Source organism: Photinus pyralis, unplaced genomic scaffold, assembly GCF_008802855.1.
Source record: "Photinus pyralis isolate 1611_PpyrPB1 unplaced genomic scaffold, Ppyr1.3 Ppyr1.4_LG1, whole genome shotgun sequence".
Classification (NCBI taxonomy): domain Eukaryota; kingdom Metazoa; phylum Arthropoda; class Insecta; order Coleoptera; family Lampyridae; genus Photinus; species Photinus pyralis.
The window spans coordinates 68919317-68942533 of NW_022170249.1; the positions used below are offsets into that span (position 1 = coordinate 68919317).

Sequence of the window (23217 nt, forward strand, 5' to 3'; positions counted from 1 at the left end):
ACATACATAATTTTAATGTACAGAGTGAGTCAACGATTGCGCGGAGTATCTTAATGCCTTGAAGATAAGATTTTTCGATGGAGTGCTTTTGTATTATGATATGGTTCAATATTCTCCACATTTTAAAAATAGTTGGAATTATACAGGGTGTGCCCACAAAGTAGGGCGCCAAAATGGTACATTTTTTAAAATAGAACCCCCTGTATTTGAATGCATTTTTGAATTCTACATGTAATTGTACGTCTTTTTTATTATATGATTAATATCCGAAAAACTAGTAGTTTTAAAGGTAATTCGATTTGTAAGAAAAATTGGGCAAGCGTGAGCATATTGTCAAAATTATTACTTAAATTTTGATTCCAGGTTTTATATCTTTTATCCTGGTTCATTAAAGTCTTATTATGTAAATTCGAGAAATTTAGTTGCTATGTATTGTACTTATTACTATTTCCATAATTTCTTCTGGAATGGATCCCTGATTGAATTAGTGTTTGTTGTTTTTTAGTACTTTTAAAGTTCAAATTCACATGTCGCTAGTTGGCGACTTTAACAATTAATTATTAATATAGTTTTTTGTTAATTTGTTATATAACTCTTAATAACTAATACTGCTATATACGGAATTGATTTTAGATGTAGTTTACTAAAGTAAGTGTAATCCAATTTATGTCAGTGTAGAAAGCGGAGGAGTAATTACTCATTCGTCATTGCCGAGGTCTTTACACCTTTTTAATTAAGTCCCATGTGCTTTACTTGTCAAAAAATCTGTTATCTATCGATACAGAACACGCGAGTAACATGATACATGTAGTCGAATGACTGTAAATATTTTAAAAGGTGCCTGCAAATGAGACAGAAATTTCATTAGTTAAGTTCATTTATATGCCACTTTTGGTCATTATATTGTTAATCGAAGCACGCACAATTCAAGAGTTTAGGCTAATCGCTAAAGCACACTCGTTTAAAGCATACAAAGGCCGTGAATTACAAAATACTTGACTCAGTGTAGTACATATGCACTGTCCACAGGAGCATAGAAGTAGAAGGCTAGCTTTGGCGAAATATTTCATAATTGTAATTTATTACTTAATTCATTTAGGGACCAATAAACTTTTAAGTTGACACCATGAGTTTTTTTGTTTAAATCGAAAACACGCAGGGTCGCTATGAATGTTATATGTATGTGCTTCTGATTTGAAATTCTGATACAGGTAATACAATACGGTTTGAATAACATTCTCTATTTACGAAAGCCCGTCTACTTCCGAACGACGAACTGTGTGTAGTGTTAGTGTCCATTTACATTTTGGAAATCGCCCTAGATAGTTTAGTGAAATGCATTTTTTATATAAATAGAACATACGCTAGATCCAAATACAGTGCGTTGGGCATACAAATTCAATTGTGATGTCCATTGCTACCTGTAAATGAACAATGAGGCCTAGTAAACAAACAACGGACACAAACATTTTCCCCAATAATAAATTAAAAATCGTTACGGAGAGTAATTTCTTGTTCTTCTGGTTCGGCCGCTAAGAATCAGCATGTGTTATTCTTTCGCAATTGAGAATGTTCTTTGGCGATGTTAGAAACTTGGATGTAAGTCAAATACCTTCTTTTTTTTAAAAAAAGACTTCTCGTATGTTGATTAATTTGATACACTATACAGGGTGGTGACTTGCCTAACGCATCATAGGGATTTCAATGTAAAATTCATTACATGCGATTATTGGCTCCCCAAATTATTTTAGAGCAAAAATGTATTAAGGTTTTTTGTAGAAAAAAATTTTTTACGTCAATCAACCGTATTAGTTTTCAATTTTTTGCATAATAAAGATGGAAAATTGGAAAAATAAAACCCCCATCTTTTTCAATAATCTGTGATGCCATGGAATTTTATAATACAAAAACCACGCCAATATCCGTCATGCCATGGAATGTCTGCTATGAAACAAATCAAATTCTATCACAAACTATTATATTTAGAACAGCGAATTCAACATAAAGAAATACCAAATTACTAAAAACGGTTTCCTAATATAACAATTTGCAATAAATGTTCGAATAAGTCACCATTAACTGCAAGACAGTAACCAAGTCGATCATAAAATCCATTTCGATCTGCTGCTAGTTGATAACTGGATATCTTTTTGTTTTAGAAAATTCCATGGCATCGCAGATTATTGAAAAAGATGCGGGTTTTATTTTTCCAATTTTCCGTCTTTATATGAAAAAAATTGAAAAATAATACGGTTGAATGGCGTAAAAAAATTTTTTCCACAAAAAACTAATACATTTTTGCTCTAAAATAATTTGGGGAGCCAATAATCGCATGTTATGAATTTTACATTGAAATCCCTATGATGCGTTACGCAAGTCACCACCCTGTATAGACAAGCGGTTTTATGGATTTGATTAAATTCCGTCTTTCCTGTCAAAAGGTTGTAGTAGTGTGTTTGCATAGCTAACTGTCAGTTAATATCAAACTCACATCAGAAATAAATGGTACGGCAGATATATCGGTTAATTTACTGTTAAATTTGGCTTTATACTTATCCAAGTAGTCGGAATGAAATCTACAAATTCGGCAGTCTAGTAATGCCCTTTTTCCCTTGGGATTTTCGAGTTATACGTTCGCGTTGATATTTCCGTAAACTGCATGATATTGTCGGTTTTAATGCTGGATTTCGTACACCTTTAGAAAATTAATAACGATTAATTAACGGACCTAACACGTAATAAGATTGATTCTCTCTTCTTGTCTGGCAAGAAAGCTTTTGGCGGCGGCTGTAAACAACAATTAAGTATTCCTACGGGAACGGTTGCAAACGGCGGACTAACTGTAGCGTTATTTATGGTAGCGGGAGCTGAAAATCAACTCTCGATATTAAATCAATTACCTTCAGCTTCTATCTTCAACTCCTACATACCTTCGGAGCGGCAAGCTTCGTAACGAAGCGCCCAACCTGAAACGCTTCTTGATATCGGGTGTGTTCATCTACAGAGTGATCATTAAAACTGGTAATTTCCAGAAGGAAACCGGGTGCTTCATTACACACTCCCCTTTCTTTCATGAACTTAAGACAACGTTAACGGCTACCGCATAACAATAAATCTTTTATTCCCCGGTAACCCGATTTATTTTCTTGAGATTTTAACGTACCACATTAAATATTACTGGAACTCTCTATGGTTGCCGTAACGGAAAATGTGTTGTTCCCGTGTAGCTCGAGAGACTCTACGACACTGTCACTCACTGGACATTGGTACATCCACCCCACAACGGGAGCAGAATAGCCGTATGTAAAAGATCATATAAAGTGAACCACTGCCATGGTTCCTAAGATCCTGATACCTGAGACGCTTATATCAATTAAAGGACCATGTAAGTGGAAAGGTGTTCTTGTGCTCTTAAGGAAACGCTCGCATTTCGGTATGCACTCATCTGGGGCGAAATCCGAGCAAGGGTTACATGGGTCAAAGCGATTTCCAGAATTCGGGTCGGAGAGAGGGACCGCAGGCGGACGGGTGGTATCCGGGACAAACATACGTACTCGGCTAGGTGGAAGGCCATGAGAAAACCACCACCGAATCTTTCCACACCTTTAAAAAGAAAATGGCGCCCGCATACGGATTGTGGGGAGGACAAAAACCGCCTAAGGATCACTTTCTGCGAGTAAAAGCGTGGAATGTGAGGAGTTAAGGTAGGGTAGATTAGAAAACTTACAAAGGGAGACGGTTATGCTAGACTTACATATTGCAAGGTTAAGGAAAATTAAATGGAAAGAACAGGTGATTTTTAGTCAGGAGTAGTACATTGAGACACAGGGAACGGTCACACAGGAGTAGGGTTTGTGTTAAACAAGAAGTTGGGTCGTAGAATTAAAAGCTGCACGATAGTAGTAATAGAAAACAAATCCTGCGACTTCTGTGCACGTTGGGTATAATTTTATTTTCACTCTAAAGACCACAGTTGCAATATAATTTAACTCCTTAGGGTGGTCGCTTAATATGAAGACAATGTGAACATATAACACATTTTACAGCGGATTATAAAATCAAGTGATGGAAAGTTTTAAAATGATTGATTTGAAACATGCATTTGTGTTCAAGAAAATACAGGGGAAACAAATTTTAATTTGATTCACAACAGGTAGAATGTCACGGTGTACATATGATCCTAGGAAGTTCAAAGATAATCCTCGAATGTAATAGGATGTGTGGCTTCGAAAAACGTATAGCCTCAAGAGTATTGTTTTGGCACAAATCCAAATACTGTACGTAAAAGAATTTCAAGTTGACAAACACTGCCTTAATTAAGATCAAGTGGATTCCTTTTCCAACAAATTCTTTTAATTCGGGAGAATTGTATCTGACTACCCTTGTGAACATAACGTTCTTATTTAATTAAAGGACATTAATTACTGAAGGACGAATTTGTTATTTTAAGAAAACACCTATTGGCATTTTTAGCGTATTTTACAGTAAGTCGAATATGAAGACGTAAAAGACGGTAAAGGTCTCTTTAATAATTTATGAACGAGGACCGTAGGTATAAGTTTTGTGGGATCTAAAATTTATAGTCAGTTATAGATATTGCAGTCTATACGAGCAGCAGCTTTCCTAAGCTGTTAACAAGGCACATGTCAAATTTGTCTCTTCGGGGATGGAGAGCGTAATTTTCAACATCAAAGACATGCGGTTTTAGCATATAAATGAAAAATTTGTAGTTAGTCTACGTTTTCATTTTTGTGGTAACTTTATGCATTACAGTGTCATGCAAATATTATTTCAATTACTATTCTTCGTTAGACTAAACTTAAGGCAGAGGATCAAAATTATCATGTTGACATTAACCTATGTTTCTAATTCTATTAACTAACAAGTGTATTAAGAAACCAGTTGTTATCACACGGGTCCAGGATTAGAAAACGATCTCATCTCATCGACAGAATGAGTGCGTACATATTGCATAACTTTACAAATCAAATAAAACTGGCGGTGCAGCTGATAAGTTGGTGTCCATCAAAAGTAGAAAACAATACGAAATATGCGCATGCATACAAAACATTTATAAACTGGGGTATCCATTGTAACAGTTTTAAACGCGTTGATTGCATATTAAAAGACTCATATACTACTGGACGAGATCAAATTCCCATAATTAGAGATTGCGCTAGTGTATTTGCAGAGTCATTATTTTATATATTTAATACGTCGCTTAACAAGAACACTTTGCCTGGCATATGGAAAATCGCCAATATCTGAAAAGTGGACATGCCAGTGACGTCACCAATTATAGGGCCATTAGTATCTTAAATAATTTTGGTAAAATTATCTTGTTGCAAGAATTTATCCTTCTGTAAAGTAAGCTTGTATAATCACTCAAACTATTGCATCTATTTAATAAAGTGGTATGATCTGCATATAAGTAAAAAAAAAATATAACAAATTTTATGTCGTGCAACTGTTGATGCATCCCTTGGTGAGACGGTGCCGATGCTGGGTTGTGGCTGTCAAATTGAATGGCGTCAAAATAAACGAATTTTTCTCGTGTTTTATTTTCGGAACATGGTGTTGAACGGGCGACTAATTAGCTGTAATTTTAGTTATTCAATACAGGCACGGATTCTTATAAAGGCTACCGGATGCAGGTATAAGAATTACAGGAAGCTTTCTATTCAACTTAAATGTCAGGTCTTTACTGGACCCTGACACAAGTGCATATACCCCAGACCCTAGTTTACTTAAACTCGCAGAAAACCCAACCCAAGATAGAATGAAAGCTATACAAAGTTAATTAACGAATCCTTTTCAGCACCCTCTGTCGGTTTGGGAGAATACTATTTAAAATATTGACCATTTTAAGAAAAGGAATAAAATATTTTCACTAATGACAACGCGGATACCTACGAGTCCATTATGTTGTATCCTATTCATAGACCAAATAATGAACATTACCATTTAAATAGTTAAAATTATGGGTATAATTAAAATGCAGAAATTTATTTTTTTCGTTTTTTATTTTTCAAAAATACATTACAAAATTAGAATGTTCACATTCTATAAAATTAAACTTAACATTAGAATCTAAGTGTACTTTCAACAACGTTCAAACGGTTTTTAGCATGTGGATGAATTTGTAAAATACAACGTATAATGTTATATTATACATACACTCTACATTTTTTAAACATCTACATTGCAGCTTGTGGCACATTTTGGTCATTGAATCTGACTGCTGGTGTCTGCCCTCTGCACTTTGTAAACGTGACATGTACAGACTTGTCTTGGTTTATTTTTATACGCCATTTAGATGTCCATTTTTGTATTTGGTTTAGGTTTAGTTGAAGCATCATTGCAGCAGTGTTCGGATCCTTATGTTTTGCCAGTATCGCTTTATCGTCGGCGAATGTTGCTGTGCATGTTTGCTGATCGGTAGGTAACTCAGACGTGAAGAGGAGATACAATGTTGGTCCAAGGACGCTACCTTGGGGTACTCCTGCTTTTATCGGATACAATGCTGTGACATCCTGTCCATATTTCACTCTAAAGTATCTTTCTTTCAGGTACGATTCTAAGATGATATACAGCGTGTAGGTATGGGAGTTCTTTCTTGAGCTTGTATATGAGTTCCTCACGCCATACTCGATCAAACGCCTGGCTCACGTCCAGGAATACCGCCGATTCTCCATTATGCCTTTAAGTTCGAGACTTATATCAGTGTATTTGCGGTGTGTTTGTGCATGTGTTTTAATCAAGTTGTTAGTGTTGGGAATACTATTATACATAGAATTTTATGTTTTTATCTATAAGTCTGGTCTATTATTGTGGATAATTTTGTCTATGAGTAGTGTCATCTCCCAATATAATTTATGTATGTTGTTTTCAAGTATTATCTGTGGAGTGTATTTGTAGTATGGTGTCTTATCTGTTATGAGATTATGTTTAAGAGCTAATTTTTTATGTATGATTTTAGCTACCTGATCGTGCCGATGTTTCTATTCTGTTTGTTCAAGTCGTGTGCATGCCGATATTTATGTTTGAATGTTTCTGATGTTTGTGACAATAATCATATATTAGTGTTTTGTATGTAAGTGTGCATTTTTTATAGTTGCGTGTGTTAATGACCTGGTCTTGTATTGCTAACATAAAGTATATTAGTTTCGTGTAGCTTAAGAAGTGTGTAAAATTTGCCTGCATATGTTACTGTTTTGTGTAGGATTGAAGTGTATAATTTGTTATAAAAGTATTGTTGTAAATTGTGTATTTGTGTTTGGTACAATAGTTTTATTTCTGTTTCTACCTCCTTGCGTACAAGGAATGTAAAGTCGTGTAGTAGAGGAGTGAGGGAGATGTATATGGTGTTTCGTTAATAGTGTACGGGTGTTTTGCTATATTTGTCCAACGTATAATACCAAAAGAGTACTGGTGTCGCATAAGTGTTAATAGCTTTGATTGTATTTCTACCGTGTAATGCGTATTCTTTGTAGGTATTGTGTGATAAGTGTTTGTTTTATAGTTGTATGTTTAAAGTAGTTAGAGCGCCTAGGTAAAAGTAACAAGAAGTTGGTGAAAATTATTCTCTGAGAGACGCACTTTCCAATGGTCAAAAGAAAAAAGTGTTCCTATGTGTCGTTTCTGAGATATTTGACAGTAAAAACAGGGTATTTTAACATGGGCTCTTATGGACAGACTCAGTTTTTCTGAGCTAGCGAAGATTTTTGTATCAAGACTTAAATGAGATGGGTCTCATTAGAAGCGAAATTTTGTGACTAATCTAAATATGCACGGAAAAGTACATGTTCATGATGAAATAAGGAAGATATTTACCGCCGGAGCGGCGTCTGCTCTGACGCGGCGGCACGCTATGCAGCACGCGTTTAAATCTGATGACTTTTCCACTAGGTCTAGTATATAACTGAGCTAGGACAATCTTTTCTTCACAAAAGGCATGGTGTCTTTCAGAAAGAACACGAAAACCAGCGATATTTATAAAGGCCTGCACACGTCTTGTTGACACACTGATCGGATCGAGATCAAGAAGCGGCTGGCGATCTCTGGCGCCGACATCGAAAAACCAAATCCACTACACCGACTTCACGTAAAACGCCAAATTATTTAGTTTCCCGGCTTTTACATACGTCTCGCATACGTTTTGATTCAAAATAAATATATTCGTTTAGGATTTACCGCTTACACTGTGAATTTAGTCGCGGTGGGTCGTCAACATTTAGTGTGCAAAGGTTTGAAACAGGGTCGAAAAGTAGGGAGTCTAGTCAAGTTGACTACTGTATATACCTTTTTAAAAATCATGTATGACGTTTGCATTGTGCTGAGGTACAAAATACCACTCATACCGTATTTCTAATTATGTTTCCTTCATAAGAAAATTTTTTGAGGACGTTTACCGTAAGTAATAGGTAGGGCGAGTACATCACTTGACTTCAGCCGAACGCGCTCTAACTACTTTAATGTGTGTGTTTTGCTGAAAACCAAGATACTTACTCATTCTCGTCCATGGAATTTATAAAATTACCCTGTTCGAGCTCATAATATAAAAGTTATCTTTTACCAGCTGTGATGTGCTGTGTTTTACATTTGTCGAACCCAAAGTCCATTTTGTATGTTACGTGAAAATGTTTCCGTGATGTGTAGAAGTGTAGAAGTTTTATGCTTACGGAAGAGTATAATTTAAGATCATCCATGTAAAAGAGGTGTGTAATGTTGTGATGTATTTCGTAGTTATGTTTAATATTGTACCCAAAGTTAGTGGTGTTATAATAATATCTGGTTGGTAAGAGGGAGAGGGATTAATTATTGGAAGTTTTACAGGGACAAGGAAAAGCACACATCCGGCGGGAGGTTGAGAAGGGCGACATCTAACGGAGGAATTTTACAACACATACTACAGGATGTTTACAAATAAAATCTTGACGTTACCACAATTTTCTTACACCTGATTGGTTACCTGAGCAATGTCGTTGATATATATCGGGAAAAGTACTGGGCCAAGTATCGAACCCTGAGGCACGACTGTACTAATTTGCTTAAAGTTTGTTGCACAGTGTGGTGGCCCGGACGGTTTCCATAGCCTCGGGTAGCTTCAGTTGAAATAATTCGGGGAGTTGTAATTAATCGAAATAAACGGAAATACAGAATAAAACAATGTCATCTAAATCACACAAACTTTCTACACAGCCCTCGTAGTCGTGACGGACGGTCGGGGCTTCCCTCTAGCGGTAAAATTCAACACCCGGCCGATGCACGTGGCAGGTTCAAGCTGCAAGTGAAAGATTAATAAAGTAGTTCAAAACCACAGAGATACAGAGAGTACAATTTTTTCAGCCACTTCTGGAATTGTAGAACGTTAGTTGAGTCTGGCAGTAGCCTTATCACAGGTGAATCGGCAAGAGGTTATGAAGGATACTTTGGGTCCAACCAGAGACACTCCGATTTTAGATGTAGATGTAATTGATTGTTTTAGTAACCCGTCCGCTCGGGAGTTTACCGAGGAACGATTCCTGTGGTTCGTGTTATGCATATTTCCATGAAAGAATTTAAGAGTGCATACAGAGAAGGGGAAGCAATTGATCCGGTATTATTTTTAAGAAGTAAAAATGGCAGATTACTAGTTTGCTAATGTTATACTGTGGTTAACTAGGCATAAGACAAGATTTCATGAATTTAGCTCAATCAAAGCGATAATTATTACTGCACTTTGTCAAATAAATTATGACTGATTTTGTGTATCGTTCACTAACTTACAACTGATTTTTAACAAAACTTGTGTAATACGAATGCGTCATTATACCACAAATTTAGGATTAAAGCAAAATACTCTTAGTAAATCGCACTCCAAAGTAAGCTCTCGTTAACATTCAAACTAAATTATCCTCCATATAACAATGCCGCGTGTCCCACAATAAAGTTTTGATTAGGTATTGTTTTTAGGCCGCACTCGTAGCGAACTTGTAAAAGGTTGTAAAAGGGACAAGTCTTGCACGGCAAGCGAACTTTAATCGATACAGTTGATGATTCTAAAGCCTTTTAGGGATATAAAAAGTTTTAGTATGAAAGCGAAAAGATAAACGATCCCCGATACCGAAACAAATGAGCTATAAATTTAGTGTGATAGAACCTATAAATTCTTTCAATTTTCACTACATTTGTATACGAGCAATTGGCACTACAAGAATCTGATACCAGACCCTTGAGGTGTAGAATTTTCGTTGCAATACATTACTCACTCTACTTTTAGTTCGGATTGCACTTTATGCTCGACGCAAGTGAATTTTTCGAAATTCAATTACGCTTTGTGTTTTTCGACGGACGACCCACAATTCGTGAAACTTTTTGTATTAATTAGGTAGGTACTTTAATTTCACTGACAAGGAAACTTAAGTAGATGAAACCAAGTGGAAAATTTGCTGTAATGGTGCCTGTTTCCTTAAATAAACTGTTAAAATTTATAATATTGAGATTATTTCTGGAGAATAATTTTGCATTTATAATTGAGTGCACACTTAATAAAGTTCCTGTTTTATGAATTTTCTTTATTATAAATGAATTATTAATTAAACTTCCACTGTATTTGAATTCGCGGTATTTGCATTTTACATGGTTGTATAAAGAAAAAATTTAATATACAGTTTTTGCAGTTTTGGTTTTATTAAATGTTATTAATGCGTCTAAACTGTATATTTCTCGACTACATTTAAATAAAATGAAATGAGTAGGTACTTTTATACAAGATCGAGATACACATTTTACATATATTCTCGGTTCGACGAAGACCGATTAAGCTTGTGGTTCAAGTTTGATGTATGATTATAGTCTAGTGCGGAGGTTATAGGTTTCAACCTTGCATTTTGTGATAACTATATGAAACTTTCAGAGGATGTTCTAGACACCCTAAGGTTCAATTTCAGCTATGCCGCCACCCCCGCAACCCCGGACGGCACTTGCTATAGCGGGTTTCTTAAGCGCAAGGTAGCATTTCAATACCCGCCCATAAAATGGGTCAAAAATGTATGTCCAGGGTTTGTTTTGTACTTTCTTACATCTAGGAAGGTTGAAGGGAATTGTCAAACCCAGGGAGAATTTATGTAGGGTATTACACGTGGTTTACCTATTTTTAAGGCGCTTTTAACAAGTGCGGGTGGTAAAATCGTGACGGAGACTTCTTTTGGCTGCTCTATTGAGCATTTATACAGTTAACTATGCTCTAAAGTATTTATTGAGACATTACAATGCTGAAAGGAAAGTTAACGATAAGTATGGCACTAAAGTTATTGAGCCCTATCTTGAGAACACTCGCCTCCGCAGTCGCACAATTCGATGCAGGGCATGTCGGACTTGGCACAGCTGCATCTTTGTGTGCAACCTTTCTTACATACACATTTTAGTAAGATTACAAGAGCTTCTTTAACTGGAGCTGTCAAAGTCCAGAAAGTCTCCCAATCTTGATCTTCAGTCCAATTTCTCCAACCCCAATCACATGGATCCGAAAGTTGTGGTTGCGCCACGAGACTTTGTCCCCATACATGTCCTGCGAAAGTATGTAAATTAAGTTTGTTTGTTGAATATGGATTCAATTGTAAATTCAATCCATTCGCCTACTTACCGCCTTGGTACGCAGCACGGAGATAGTGCTGTTTCAAGGCGTCTGATGTGGGTGGAATAGAGTCGGATTTTCTTGGTAAATAATGCCCTTCAGCATTCATCCACGCCCACGGCAGCACTGTTTCTATTGTAAAGAGCTACCACATACTTTTCAATCGATGGTAAGGTCTCTTCAATTTGTCCACGTTTCAGAGCAAAATATCCTTCGGAGGCCTGAGAGCCCGCTTGCCATGCTTCGTATGCCGATTTCTTCCCCTTACCCGAAAACGAGGAGATCGTATCGCACCCAGAGAACGCTTGAAACATTGGTAACGTCTCTGCAGATGCTCGACGTGAAAGAAATGTTAAAACCATTGACTCTTAGCAAAAAGTTAAACAACTTACGCTTGTTTTCGGAATCCCTAAGGAAACTTTGCTACTGGAAAACATCACAAGTTCATAGCAGCTCAACTTCAACGATGAGTAAGTATGGTTACTGAAATTTAGTTTCGCCACTAGCAACTGATTAGATCAAGTCCTTGTCAATGTTTTTAACATTTCTTTCAGGTCGAACATCTGCATAGACGCTAACAATGTTTCATGCCTTCTCTGGGTGCGATACGGTCTCCTCGATTTCGGGTAAGGGGAAGAAATCGGTATACGAAGCATGGCAAGCGTGCTCTCAGGCGTTCGAAGGATTTCTTGCTCTGAAACGTGGCCAAATTGAAGATGCCTTACCATCGATTGAAAAGTATGTGGTCACTCTTTAGAATAGAAAAAGTGCTGCCATGGGCGTGGAGAATGTCGAAGGGCATTATTTATCAAGAAAATCCGACTCATTTCCACCCACATCAGACGCCTTGAAACAGGCGGTAAGTAGGCGAATGTATGAATTTACAATGGAATCCATATTCAACAAACTTAATCTACATACTTTCGCAGGACATGTATGGGGACAATGCCTCGTGGCGCAACAGCAACTTTCGGATCCATGTGATTGGGGTTGGAGAAACTCGAGTGAAGATCAAGATTGGGAGACTTTCTGGACTTTGACACCTCCAGTTCAAGAAGCTCTTGTAATCTTAGTAAAATGTGTATGTAAGAAAGGTTGCACACAAAGATGCAGCTGTACCAAGTCCCACATGCCCTGCATCGAATTATGCCACTGCGGAGGCGAGTGTTCTCAAGATAGGGTTCAATTATTTTAGTGCCATACTTTTAACTTACCTTTCAGCATTGTAATGTCTAAATAAATACTTTAGAGTAGTTAACTGTATAATACTCAATAGAGCAGCCAAAAGAAGTCTCCGTCACGATTTTACTGCCCGCACTGTTAACAGCGCCTTAAAAATAGGTAAACCACGTACAATACCCTACATAAATTCTTTCTGGGTATTTGACAATTCCCTTCAACCTTCCCAGATGTAAGAAAGTACAAAACAAACCCTGGACATACATTTTTGACCCATTTTATGGGCGGGTATTGAAATGCTAACTTGCGCTTAAGAAACCCGCTATAGCAAGTACCGTCCGGGGTTGCGGGGGTGGCGGCATATCTGAAATTGAACCGTAGGGTGTCTAGAACATCCTCTGAAAGTTTCATAAAGTTATCACAAAATGCAAGGTCGAACCCTGTTTTGGCTCTTAACCCCTGCAACTAGTCCAGTCAAATTACGGTTTGGGCTGGATGTTGTCACTTCACTCAACGACACCAAGCGTATCCTATGTAAAAAAAATCCGCTGAATCCGAAAATCATAGTCCCCCTGGCTGGAAACGCCCGGAACACATTGTTATAAACACAAAACGAAGAAAAAATGGGAAAATATCGTGTTTTTTCACATTTGACTTCGAATATCTCGTTAACTATTGCTCGGAGGGAAAAAATGAATAGAAATGAACTTGTTTAGAATAAAATTTTCTATAAGATACAGTTGAACCGGAACGCTCATTTTCAACTGTTATTGTTATTTATGGAAAAATGTAAAAAAGTAATCTCGAAAATTAACACTTTGTTATTACTAAATAAAATTCATTCGATCTTTTTGAAAATCCGTATTTAGTAACTTCTTTTGATAACAAAACAATATGACAAACCAGATCACCGTAGGTTTCATACTCATTGATTAATTAAATAAACAAGTAGAAAAAGGGATGCTTTGTCTTTCAAATTGGGGGACTACAAGAGCGTTCCCAATTTTTTTATACATAGTGGAACCGTGTAAAACAATCTTTTCCAATAATTGTCCCGATCATTTTTGCAAATCAACGGACTGTGGAATTTTTTTAGTTAACTAACAAATCGAATAGCTTCCGAGATTTAACAAGAAAAGTAACTCTACAATCGGCCCTTGGCACTCGGATTAATAAAAATCATTCATTTTGGTGAAATAGAAGCATGAAAAAAGTTCACGCTGTAAAGAATCGATCGGTGCGACCCGATTTGCAAAATCATTTTTGGTTGTTTCGAAAACTGGCTTCAAAGTCAAAAGCTGATTTCTCGTGAACTATTAATCGGATTTGGATGTATTTTTTTTAATGTACGGCTTTGCGAGCGCTTTACATTCGCCTATTATAGAGTTATACTTTTTGTGTTATATTTCGGGAGTTAGTTAACTAAGAAAATTCTTCGGATTTTGAAAAAAAAATTGCACAGTCCGTCGATTTGCAGGAATCATCGGGACAATTATTGGAAAAGATTGTTTTAGGGTTATAATATGTATAAAAAAAATTGAGAACACTCTTGTACTCCCTCAGTTTGAAAGACAAAGCATCTCTTTTTCTACTTGTTTATTTCATTAATCAATGAGTATGAAACCTACGGTGACCTGGATTGTCATATTGTTTTGTTATCAAAAGTAGTTACTACATACGGATTTTCAAAAAGATCGAATGAATTTTACTTAGTGATAACAAATTGTTAATTTTAGAGATTACTGTTTTTACATTTTTCTCTAAAAAACAATAACAGTTGAAAATGCGCGTTCCGGACTGTATCTTATAGAAAATTTTATTCTAAACAAGTTCATTTCTATTCATTTTTTCCCTCAAAGCAATAGTTAACGAGATATTGGCAGTCAAATGTGAGAAAACACGACATTTTCCCTTTTTTATTCGTTTTTTGTTTATAACAATATGTTCCAGGCGTTTCCGGCCGGGGAGACTATGATTTTCCGATTCAATGGATTTTGTTTACATAGAATACGCTTGGTTTCATTCACTGAAATGACAACATCCAGTTTATACTACTTTTAGAGCTAATTTGACTGAACTAAATGCTAATAATTTAAAAAAAAAAATAGTTAACGATACATAGTTGTTTAGTGGATTTTGTCCTAATCATCCTGATCAACACAACAATCATTCGAAGTTCAGTTCAAAATTTCAGTTTCAAGCTAATTCTGATATTATGAGTTCAAGTCATCGTCATCATCATCATCATCATTATTGTTACTGGCCGCTTCTTCTGCAAAGAGAGATAAACAAATTAAAAATTATATAATTAAAAATATAACAAATTCAACAGTGGCAGTCTTGTTACAATACCTGGTTCCTGAAGTGATTCACTAACAAAACCTGAACCTGGACCTGGACACCATCGAACCAATAGGAATGGAACTGGTTTTCTTCAAACGTCCATCCATTGTTATTTTTCCAATTATGTTTAAAATTAGTTTTTTCTCCAACCACCTGAATAAGACGCTATTTTGTTATACTTTTTGGTCCAAAAAATGGGCGATTTGGGGAGTCGTCAGTATCACCATGGTAACTGTCCAAAAAGTAGGTACTTTTCGGACTAGTCCGCAAAAGTAATTTGACCAATCAAAAAATTACAAATAGTTGTCATTGACCTGTCATTCAGAACATGACTCGAGATGTCACTTTAACAAAAACCGTAAACATGTCTATTTTTATATTAATCAGCACTTGCACATCAACTTTCAACAAAATCGAAATAAATGTCAACTTTCTATAGGAAGCGCTGTCAAGACTTGTTTAGACGTGCAAGATTTTATTGCAGGAATGACTTGCCTTAAAGTTTTCGACTTGCTGGGCTGAGCTCTTCTATCACCGTTTACATTATGAGAGTTATTGGGAAGTGCTCTCCGACACAAATTTGTGATAGTTTTACTATCCCGTGTAAATTACGTTTTAGTGCGTGAAAGAAATAACTACCTACAAAATGTTGTTTTACATTAAAACATTTACAGATTTACAAATGGAATTGAAAATTACAGCTTCGGTAACATATGTTCGCAGTTAATATGTAGGAGTAGCAGTTCAAATTAAACTTTTTGAATCAAAGTGAACATTCCTTCAAACATAGGAAAAACTAAGACTTCACAGTACATACGAAAAGTAACTTCGCAATTCAATTCATGTACGATTAACTAATATGGGCAACTTCGCATAGTGCTTATATCCGCATGCTTTGGTTGTGAAGAAAATATGTTTCTAAGTAAACAGTTTCGCACCTTTAAGTAAGAGTAAGGAGATGTTCAGCATCCTAGACCTAATTCTATGCACTCCAATGCTTCCTGTACTTGTACCAGTAAATTTCGAAATTAATCGACCACTTAAAGAGAATCTTAGGTTAATAAACTGTACCCGTTTATGCTACTTACTTGATTGTACATCTTGTCGTATTTGATTAAGCAAAAATAAGATGTTTCGTGTTCATATTGAATTGTTCTAAGATATTTACTTCATGTTTACTTTCATAAGGAGGCTACTTAACCTAAAAAAATATTAATAGAGTGGCACCCAAAAGATGAAGCAGTGGTCGACAAACGACAACTACAAGAGCGTGCGCAAACACACTGGGTAAGTAAAAAAGTGGTTGGAGAAAAAATTTTATGTTTCATTCGTACGAAAAATGCGTTTCCGTGACTCGGAATGTTGGTGGACGACGCTGACGCGTCGTCCACCACCACCCTTCCTCGTCCCGGAAACGTGCATTTTTCGTACTTATGAAACAAATAACTATAATGGATGATGAAACTAATAAAGCATATACCACACAAGTTGATAACTTTGTATCCAATCATCAGAGTACACGCCAGACTTGAAATGTTCTTCTCTCTGCATCAGTAAGGTCGTGACCGCTTCATGCTGACTGAGTTCCCAGATAATCGCTACAAACTACTACGCCAAGATCGTCGTCACTTAATGCAGCATTTGTGTACCCAAGATATTCTGCGTTCATAATTGTTTCAAGTATAGGTTATGTACTGCGATTGTGGTTATGTTAAATGACCAACAACTCAAAAGTGTTTTCGCGCTCTGTTCAAATGACCGTGAATTTGTATTGACCAAATCATAACCAAGCTTGACCAGAATTGTTCGACTAGGTCAACTGTTGGGACTGATGCTTCTCCTTCCTTCAAGATTACAAAACTGATTTCCTTAATATATTAAAGCAGTTTTATGGAGAATCGTCCTTCGTCCTTGAAGTTTTCTAACAATTTATCTTCAATAACAGTTAAATGTTTTGGAGCTAGTAACTTTTTATCTTGATGGATCACAAATTTTATTTCTTTATTTAAATGCTTTATTCATCTTAGTCTCCAAATGGTGCAGTGCAAAATTCTCGCTCATTTCTTCGGAGTGTTCTACCTCCTCTTTGAATAACACTATATAATATCTATGGAGATACGTAAGAAAGAAACACCGACCCCTATTTATCACATTTTCTTGAATAAAATCACACACTTCGTTAAAACAGCTTGATGGTGGTGACGAAGATCATGCCAGGATGTTTGAGTTGTTTTTTATTTGAGGATATTTTCTAAAAAATACTCTAAATGACAGTTGTTATAATCATATATTTTTGAATCTGTAGCATTTTTAGCTTCTCTAAAAAGTCACTTTTATTGGATACATGTAAAGGCAGTCTGTTTAATTTATCTCTTTCACTTTTCTGTTCACAATATATGCAAGCCTGTTCCTTTTCATCCGTCCTTACATTGATTTCAAACGAAATACTTTGAGAGCGGTAATCTACGACACATTCTAACGGTACACTACGTTCTTCAGAATTGGATGGAGCCTGTTTGATTAACTCTGATACAGCAGCTGGTTCAGATATTACATCGGGTTCACGTACAATTATACGTCCAGAACTTGAAGTAGATGCTGTAGATGAATCATCAGAAATAGAAATATGGACCTGATGTAGATGTTGTAGATATATTCTTGGCAATTTTTTGTGATTTTTTTTCATAGTTTTTTGTGTAGTTCCTGGATTAGATATTATTTTTTTCAAAGTTGTGAATGATAGCCACTATCAAACAAATCAGTTGGTAAAACTACGGCATTAAATTTTAGGTTTTAAATTGTTGGAATTAAGTCGATATTATGATATGTGGAATAATGCTTATTGATTGTAATGAAACTCTACTTAAATAGCATTTTCCCACCACCCGCAGCCACGCACAACCTACATCGTTTTGGAATTTTCAGACTTCAATATCATGATCGACATATCGATTTTATGATCATTTAATCATAATATCGACTTAAATCGTTATTTTTTGTTATTTGCGACATTTTCAATTAACTACATGTGAAATTAGATCACTCACTAGTAGGCGGGGGACACTTTGTGACCCGAAGGTCCAATCTTCAAATGAGTATAACTCTTGTTTGATTTTATTTATTGTCGATTATTTCAAAAGAAATATTGACATCGTCATTTAAATCACAAACATTATGTATACATATAAATAAGGTTTGTATTAGAATTTAGATTTTAAAAAAGGTACAAATATCACATATAAAAATCAAATATCACAGTGGAGAGCACGCCGTAACAAATTCCTGAAATGAATAAAGGCTGTATTTGACTTAGAAACTCTTTTACATCATTTCTGAACTTTATAGTTTGCTGATTGTTAACTAAAGTGGCTGGTAGTAAATTATATAGAAACTCCCTGCGTAGTTAGGAGATTTTTTGTAGAACTCGTGCGTTGGCCTTTCAATGTGAACATTTATATTTGTACTTGTGTTTTGTGTATGAACCATGGGGTTCTTCAGAAGTGATTGTTTGATATTATGGGTGTGCACTAGTAGCTGTAAAATGTAGATGCTTGTCGCACTGTAAGGTTGTTTTAAACACTGTTTTAAAGGATTGACCGTAAGGAATATTGTACATTAGTCTTAAAATTCTTTTTTGTATGATAAGAACCCTGTTAACTTGAGATGATTGACCCCACACTATTATGTTATATTTGATGACCGAGTGCACATTCGCGTAATACACGACTTTAAGTTGTTGCTCATTATATGTGTTTTTTAGGTTTAGTAGCACAAAAACGCCTTGTTAAGTTTAATACATATTAGGTTAATGTGATCCACAAATGACATATGATTGTCGATAATTACACCTAGGATCTTGGAACTGATGTGGAAGTGCTTAGGTTTACCTTGTTGAACTTCAAAATAAAGTTATTGTTTTGCCGATGCTTCGTATGATGTTCAATAATAACAGTTTTATCGTTTTGAAGTTATTTAAAAAAAAACTGTTCTCATCAAGTATGTACACAACGAATTTCGTGACTCTCTCCATTTTCGTTGTACGACCAAGAATTGCAATGGAATTTTTTTGGAATTTTCAAAAACTAATTTCATATTCGTGATTTTCACGTTCAAAAACCCCCAAATACCAAATTTCGTCGAAATCAGAATTTTTTTCGCACCGCCATTAGGGGCGCCCTTTCGGAAAGAGCATACCCGAAAACCTATTCAAAGACGTGCCCCCAGTCTTTCTAACTCTTATCGTCACAGAAAAAAAAAAGAAGAAATGCAAATTTCACCACTCCCAAACGAAACACGTTGGACCCTCGGTTTATTTGGAAAAACTACTTGTTTTATCCCCTCTACTACCCAATTTTTTTTACATACTAATATGTAACACCCTGTATAGGGGGACATTAGTACGTGGGTGGAACATTAGTGGTGTATTAACAACGCACATACTTAAGATTCGTTGTCGAAGCATCTTGAAGGACTCAAGGCTACAACCTAAAAATATTTTCAACGAAATTACAATTGTTATACAGGGTGATTTATATCAAAGTTGCACTTTGTTAATAGAACCCCCTGTATATTATTGCATATTTCGGTTCCTTGGTGTATTTAAAATTAATAAAATTCAACTTTCCTTGGTGTATTTAAAATTAATAAAATTCAACTTTGTTACAAAATTAAACTTGACATCGCTATTTAATTCGTGATTGATTACCTGAGTTACGGCTTTACAATACTTTACAAACAACTCCCAAAAAAAAATTATGAAAAAATGGCGCTGATAATGAAAGTAGAAGTATCCCATAAAATAATTATTACCATCTTACCTTTAATGAATAAATGGCCAGCATAGGAAGAGAGCTCTGCCCAGGCGCTTCCGGCAATTATTCTAAAACAGAAAAAGACAGAAGGAACCCGAGATAATCCACTCGGTCATTGAAATGATGGGTGCTTGAGGAGTCAAAATACCGACCATTGCATTAATGAACGTGTTACAATCGATGAAGGTACATTTTTGAAATCAGAAAAAAAATTCTCTATGAAATGACACAAAAAGTAAAAATTACGAGCAAGGTCGGTAGAACACAATCAAACATATTGCATAATTAGGTGCTAATTAAGTGCCCTATCCCCGAATTAAATGCTCCTTTTTTTTTAAATTATTACATGTTCTGCCAGGTTCATATTAAGTACTCGGCAGAGCACTACCTTCAAAAACCCAAGAAAATGAAAAGTCAACTAACTATAATTAGGTGCTAATTAAGTGCCCTATCCCCGAATTAAATGCTCCTTTTTTTTTAAATTATTACATGTTCTGCCAGGTTCATATGAACTCAGCAGAGCACTACCTTAAAAACCCAAGAAAATGAAAAGTGAACTAACTATAATTAGATGCTAATTAAGTGTCCTATTCCCGAATTAAATACTCCTTTTTTTTAAATTATGAACCTGGCAGAAAGGAGCATTTAATTCGGGGATAGGGCACTTAATTATAGTTAGATCACTTTTCATTTTCTTGGTTTTTTGAGGTTAAGAATACTTAAATCCTGTGGGTTGCGGCTGGGACAAAATTGTTAATTTTGGTAACACGCTGCCTGGTTTTAGGTAAGGGGCTGTTAGGTTTGTAGGGAGATTTTTTTGTTTATGCAATGTTATTTTAGTTTTCTTGTTCACGGCCGGCAATGAAATCAGTTTTGGGTTTTTTGGCATTGTAGTTTTACTCACCCACCCTAAGCTCTGGTACACACTTAATTAAACATGTTTTTGATTATTGTAGTTTTAATCATTACGTACATTTTAATATGTGCTCGTTACACGCATCTGTCCTCATGAGAACGATTGTCGGTTCCAGAGAGTAGTTATTGGTGCAATGCTAGCCGTTTTGGGATTGGTATTTGGCGGTGAAGTTAAATGTTCGAGATTGTAATATCTTGGGATCGGTAATTTCAATAAACATGATCATAAGCATAAATTACATCTTTATTTGGACGTGCTCAACCTTGAGAACAGCGAAATCATTCGATGAAGTACAAATAGTGAGGGAAATGGAAAACCCCCAATCGAACGTAATATTACAAAGATAAAACACGATATTATATACTTTTGGCTTTTTTAATAATTGCTTAAATTAATATTGTACGAATAGAAATATAAATGGCCAAATAAGCTTTCGAGAACAGCATAAATGCATTTGAAACGCAAATTTCCATTTATTACAGGTTGGTAGTTTAATTTTATTATCACAGTTTTCTTATTTCAAAATCCGTCTACTCTATTATTACAGAGTTACGTCTCTGCTATCCGTATCAAAACTATCATAACTATTTGAATCAGTTTTATTGGTGAGTTTACTGCTCCTCATAGACATATATCGTCCACTTGAATCTTGAAACTCGTTATCATCAAAATCGTTGCAACCTTTAGGTGTTCTACTGCGAATTACCACAACAATGATGACGGCTAATAATATAAGTACTCCGACGACTCCCGCTAACATCCCTAATAAAGTTGTTATGGACGGCAGTAATAATAGATTGGCTGAAAATGTTGGTGTATTAATAATTGTAAAATACTCATAGAGGTAAAACCTCACCAGCTTGGTCATTATTAAGAGTAAAAGTGGGAAGACGCGTCACGAGGCTTTTCCCATCTTTATTCAATACGTATAAGTCAATATCAAATCCGATGCCCGATTCCAATTCCCCAACCACAAATGTGGGATGCTTAGACGTGACATTGCGAACTAATTTACCTGTCTGTGCGTCGTACACCTCCATAATAAATTCTCCACGTATTCCTCTATTGAATTCATCAATACATTCTACGTGCAGGGAACTTTCGGTTTGTTTTGTTACTTTACAATTCGACGGTGCTTCCGGCAAATCTGAAACTTGGAATCGATAAAGGGCCATAAAAATAGGATTGAAAGTGATTTACCGATTGGTAAAAGATGAAAAATACAAGCATCCTCGGTTTCTCCTATACTGTTCTTTCCGTTGCAGATTAAAGTTGGAAAATCATCATCAGATGAAGGAGTATAATATATAGTACTGACGGTACCTTCTGAAGTAATGAAATTTTCTGGAAGATTTACTATATTGCCGTCGTTGTATTTAAATTTCCACGTAAATTCCACGTCTGGCGGATTAGCTTCCAGCTCGCATCGAATTTCTACGCGGTTTTGCACGGAGGTTCGGTAAATTGTAGTTTGACCCGGTCGACATACTGCAGCATCTGCATTTTAAAACCCTAGATTAGTGTTAGTTTAAAACTACATTTCGTTCAGGCACTGGCCCTTCGATAATTCCAGTAATGCCGCCTGACACGTTCACCGCCTACAATTTTGAATGGCGTCTCTCTTCCTTTCGGAACGTTGCTAGGATTAAAATGTTTCATTCCTTTTGATGCCGTCACAAAAGCAACATTTGAATTATTTCCTTCGGTATAGTAAAGAGTTGCTTTCAAGTGCCCTATATATTCACCTTTGCTGGCAATAGAAAAGTATTTCTACACAGCAATATCTGTAGCAATACATGATTGACAACGCGCATTTTACCCGTAGGTTTTTGACAGGGTGAGATGGAGACGAGAGATTTTGTCTTACAGGAGCTATTATTACATGCATTTTTTACCAGAATTTCAGATCGATACCACAAGGTAGACGAACAAGGCGGACAAGGTGTACATAATAGTTATTTATATAACAAGAGCGCGAAGTTCAATTTCGCGCATTGAGACTGAAGGTATTTTGACGAGGCGAAGCCGAGTTAAAATATCAGTCAAATGCCCGAAATAACTTCGCGCTAACGTTATATACAATATTTTTTTTCTACAACTGTCAAAAAAACCTGTCATTTTCTGACGGATTTCGAAACGCGAAGTACTAGATTTTTAAACGGTTAATTAATAAGTAAGGTTGCTCTTGACAACGTGCGCGAAATCGTCAACAGTGAAAAAAAGTATTTCGCGCACGTGACAAAGTTGAACTTAAACAGCAAATTTAATTAACAATCGGTTCAGTTGTAGAAAAAATATTGTATATAACGCTAGCGCGAAGTTATTTCGCGCATTTGACTGATATTTTAACT

General features: G+C 35.9%; 1 protein-coding gene across 1 annotated transcript in view; it reads right to left on the minus strand.

Annotated features, from left to right (window-relative positions):
* Positions 1-21090: 21090 nt before the first annotated feature.
* The window catches only part of LOC116169612 (nephrin-like), a 28242-nt gene continuing 26115 nt past the window's right edge, over positions 21091-23217 (minus strand). Inside the window, exons 9-11 of the mRNA XM_031485758.1 lie at positions 22067-22363; positions 21723-22013; positions 21091-21667 (exon numbers count right to left, since the gene is read on the minus strand). Of these exons, the coding sequence (XP_031341618.1) occupies positions 21408-21667; positions 21723-22013; positions 22067-22363 (848 nt within the window). The 3' untranslated portion in view covers positions 21091-21407. The remainder of the gene's footprint in view (positions 21668-21722; positions 22014-22066; positions 22364-23217) is intronic.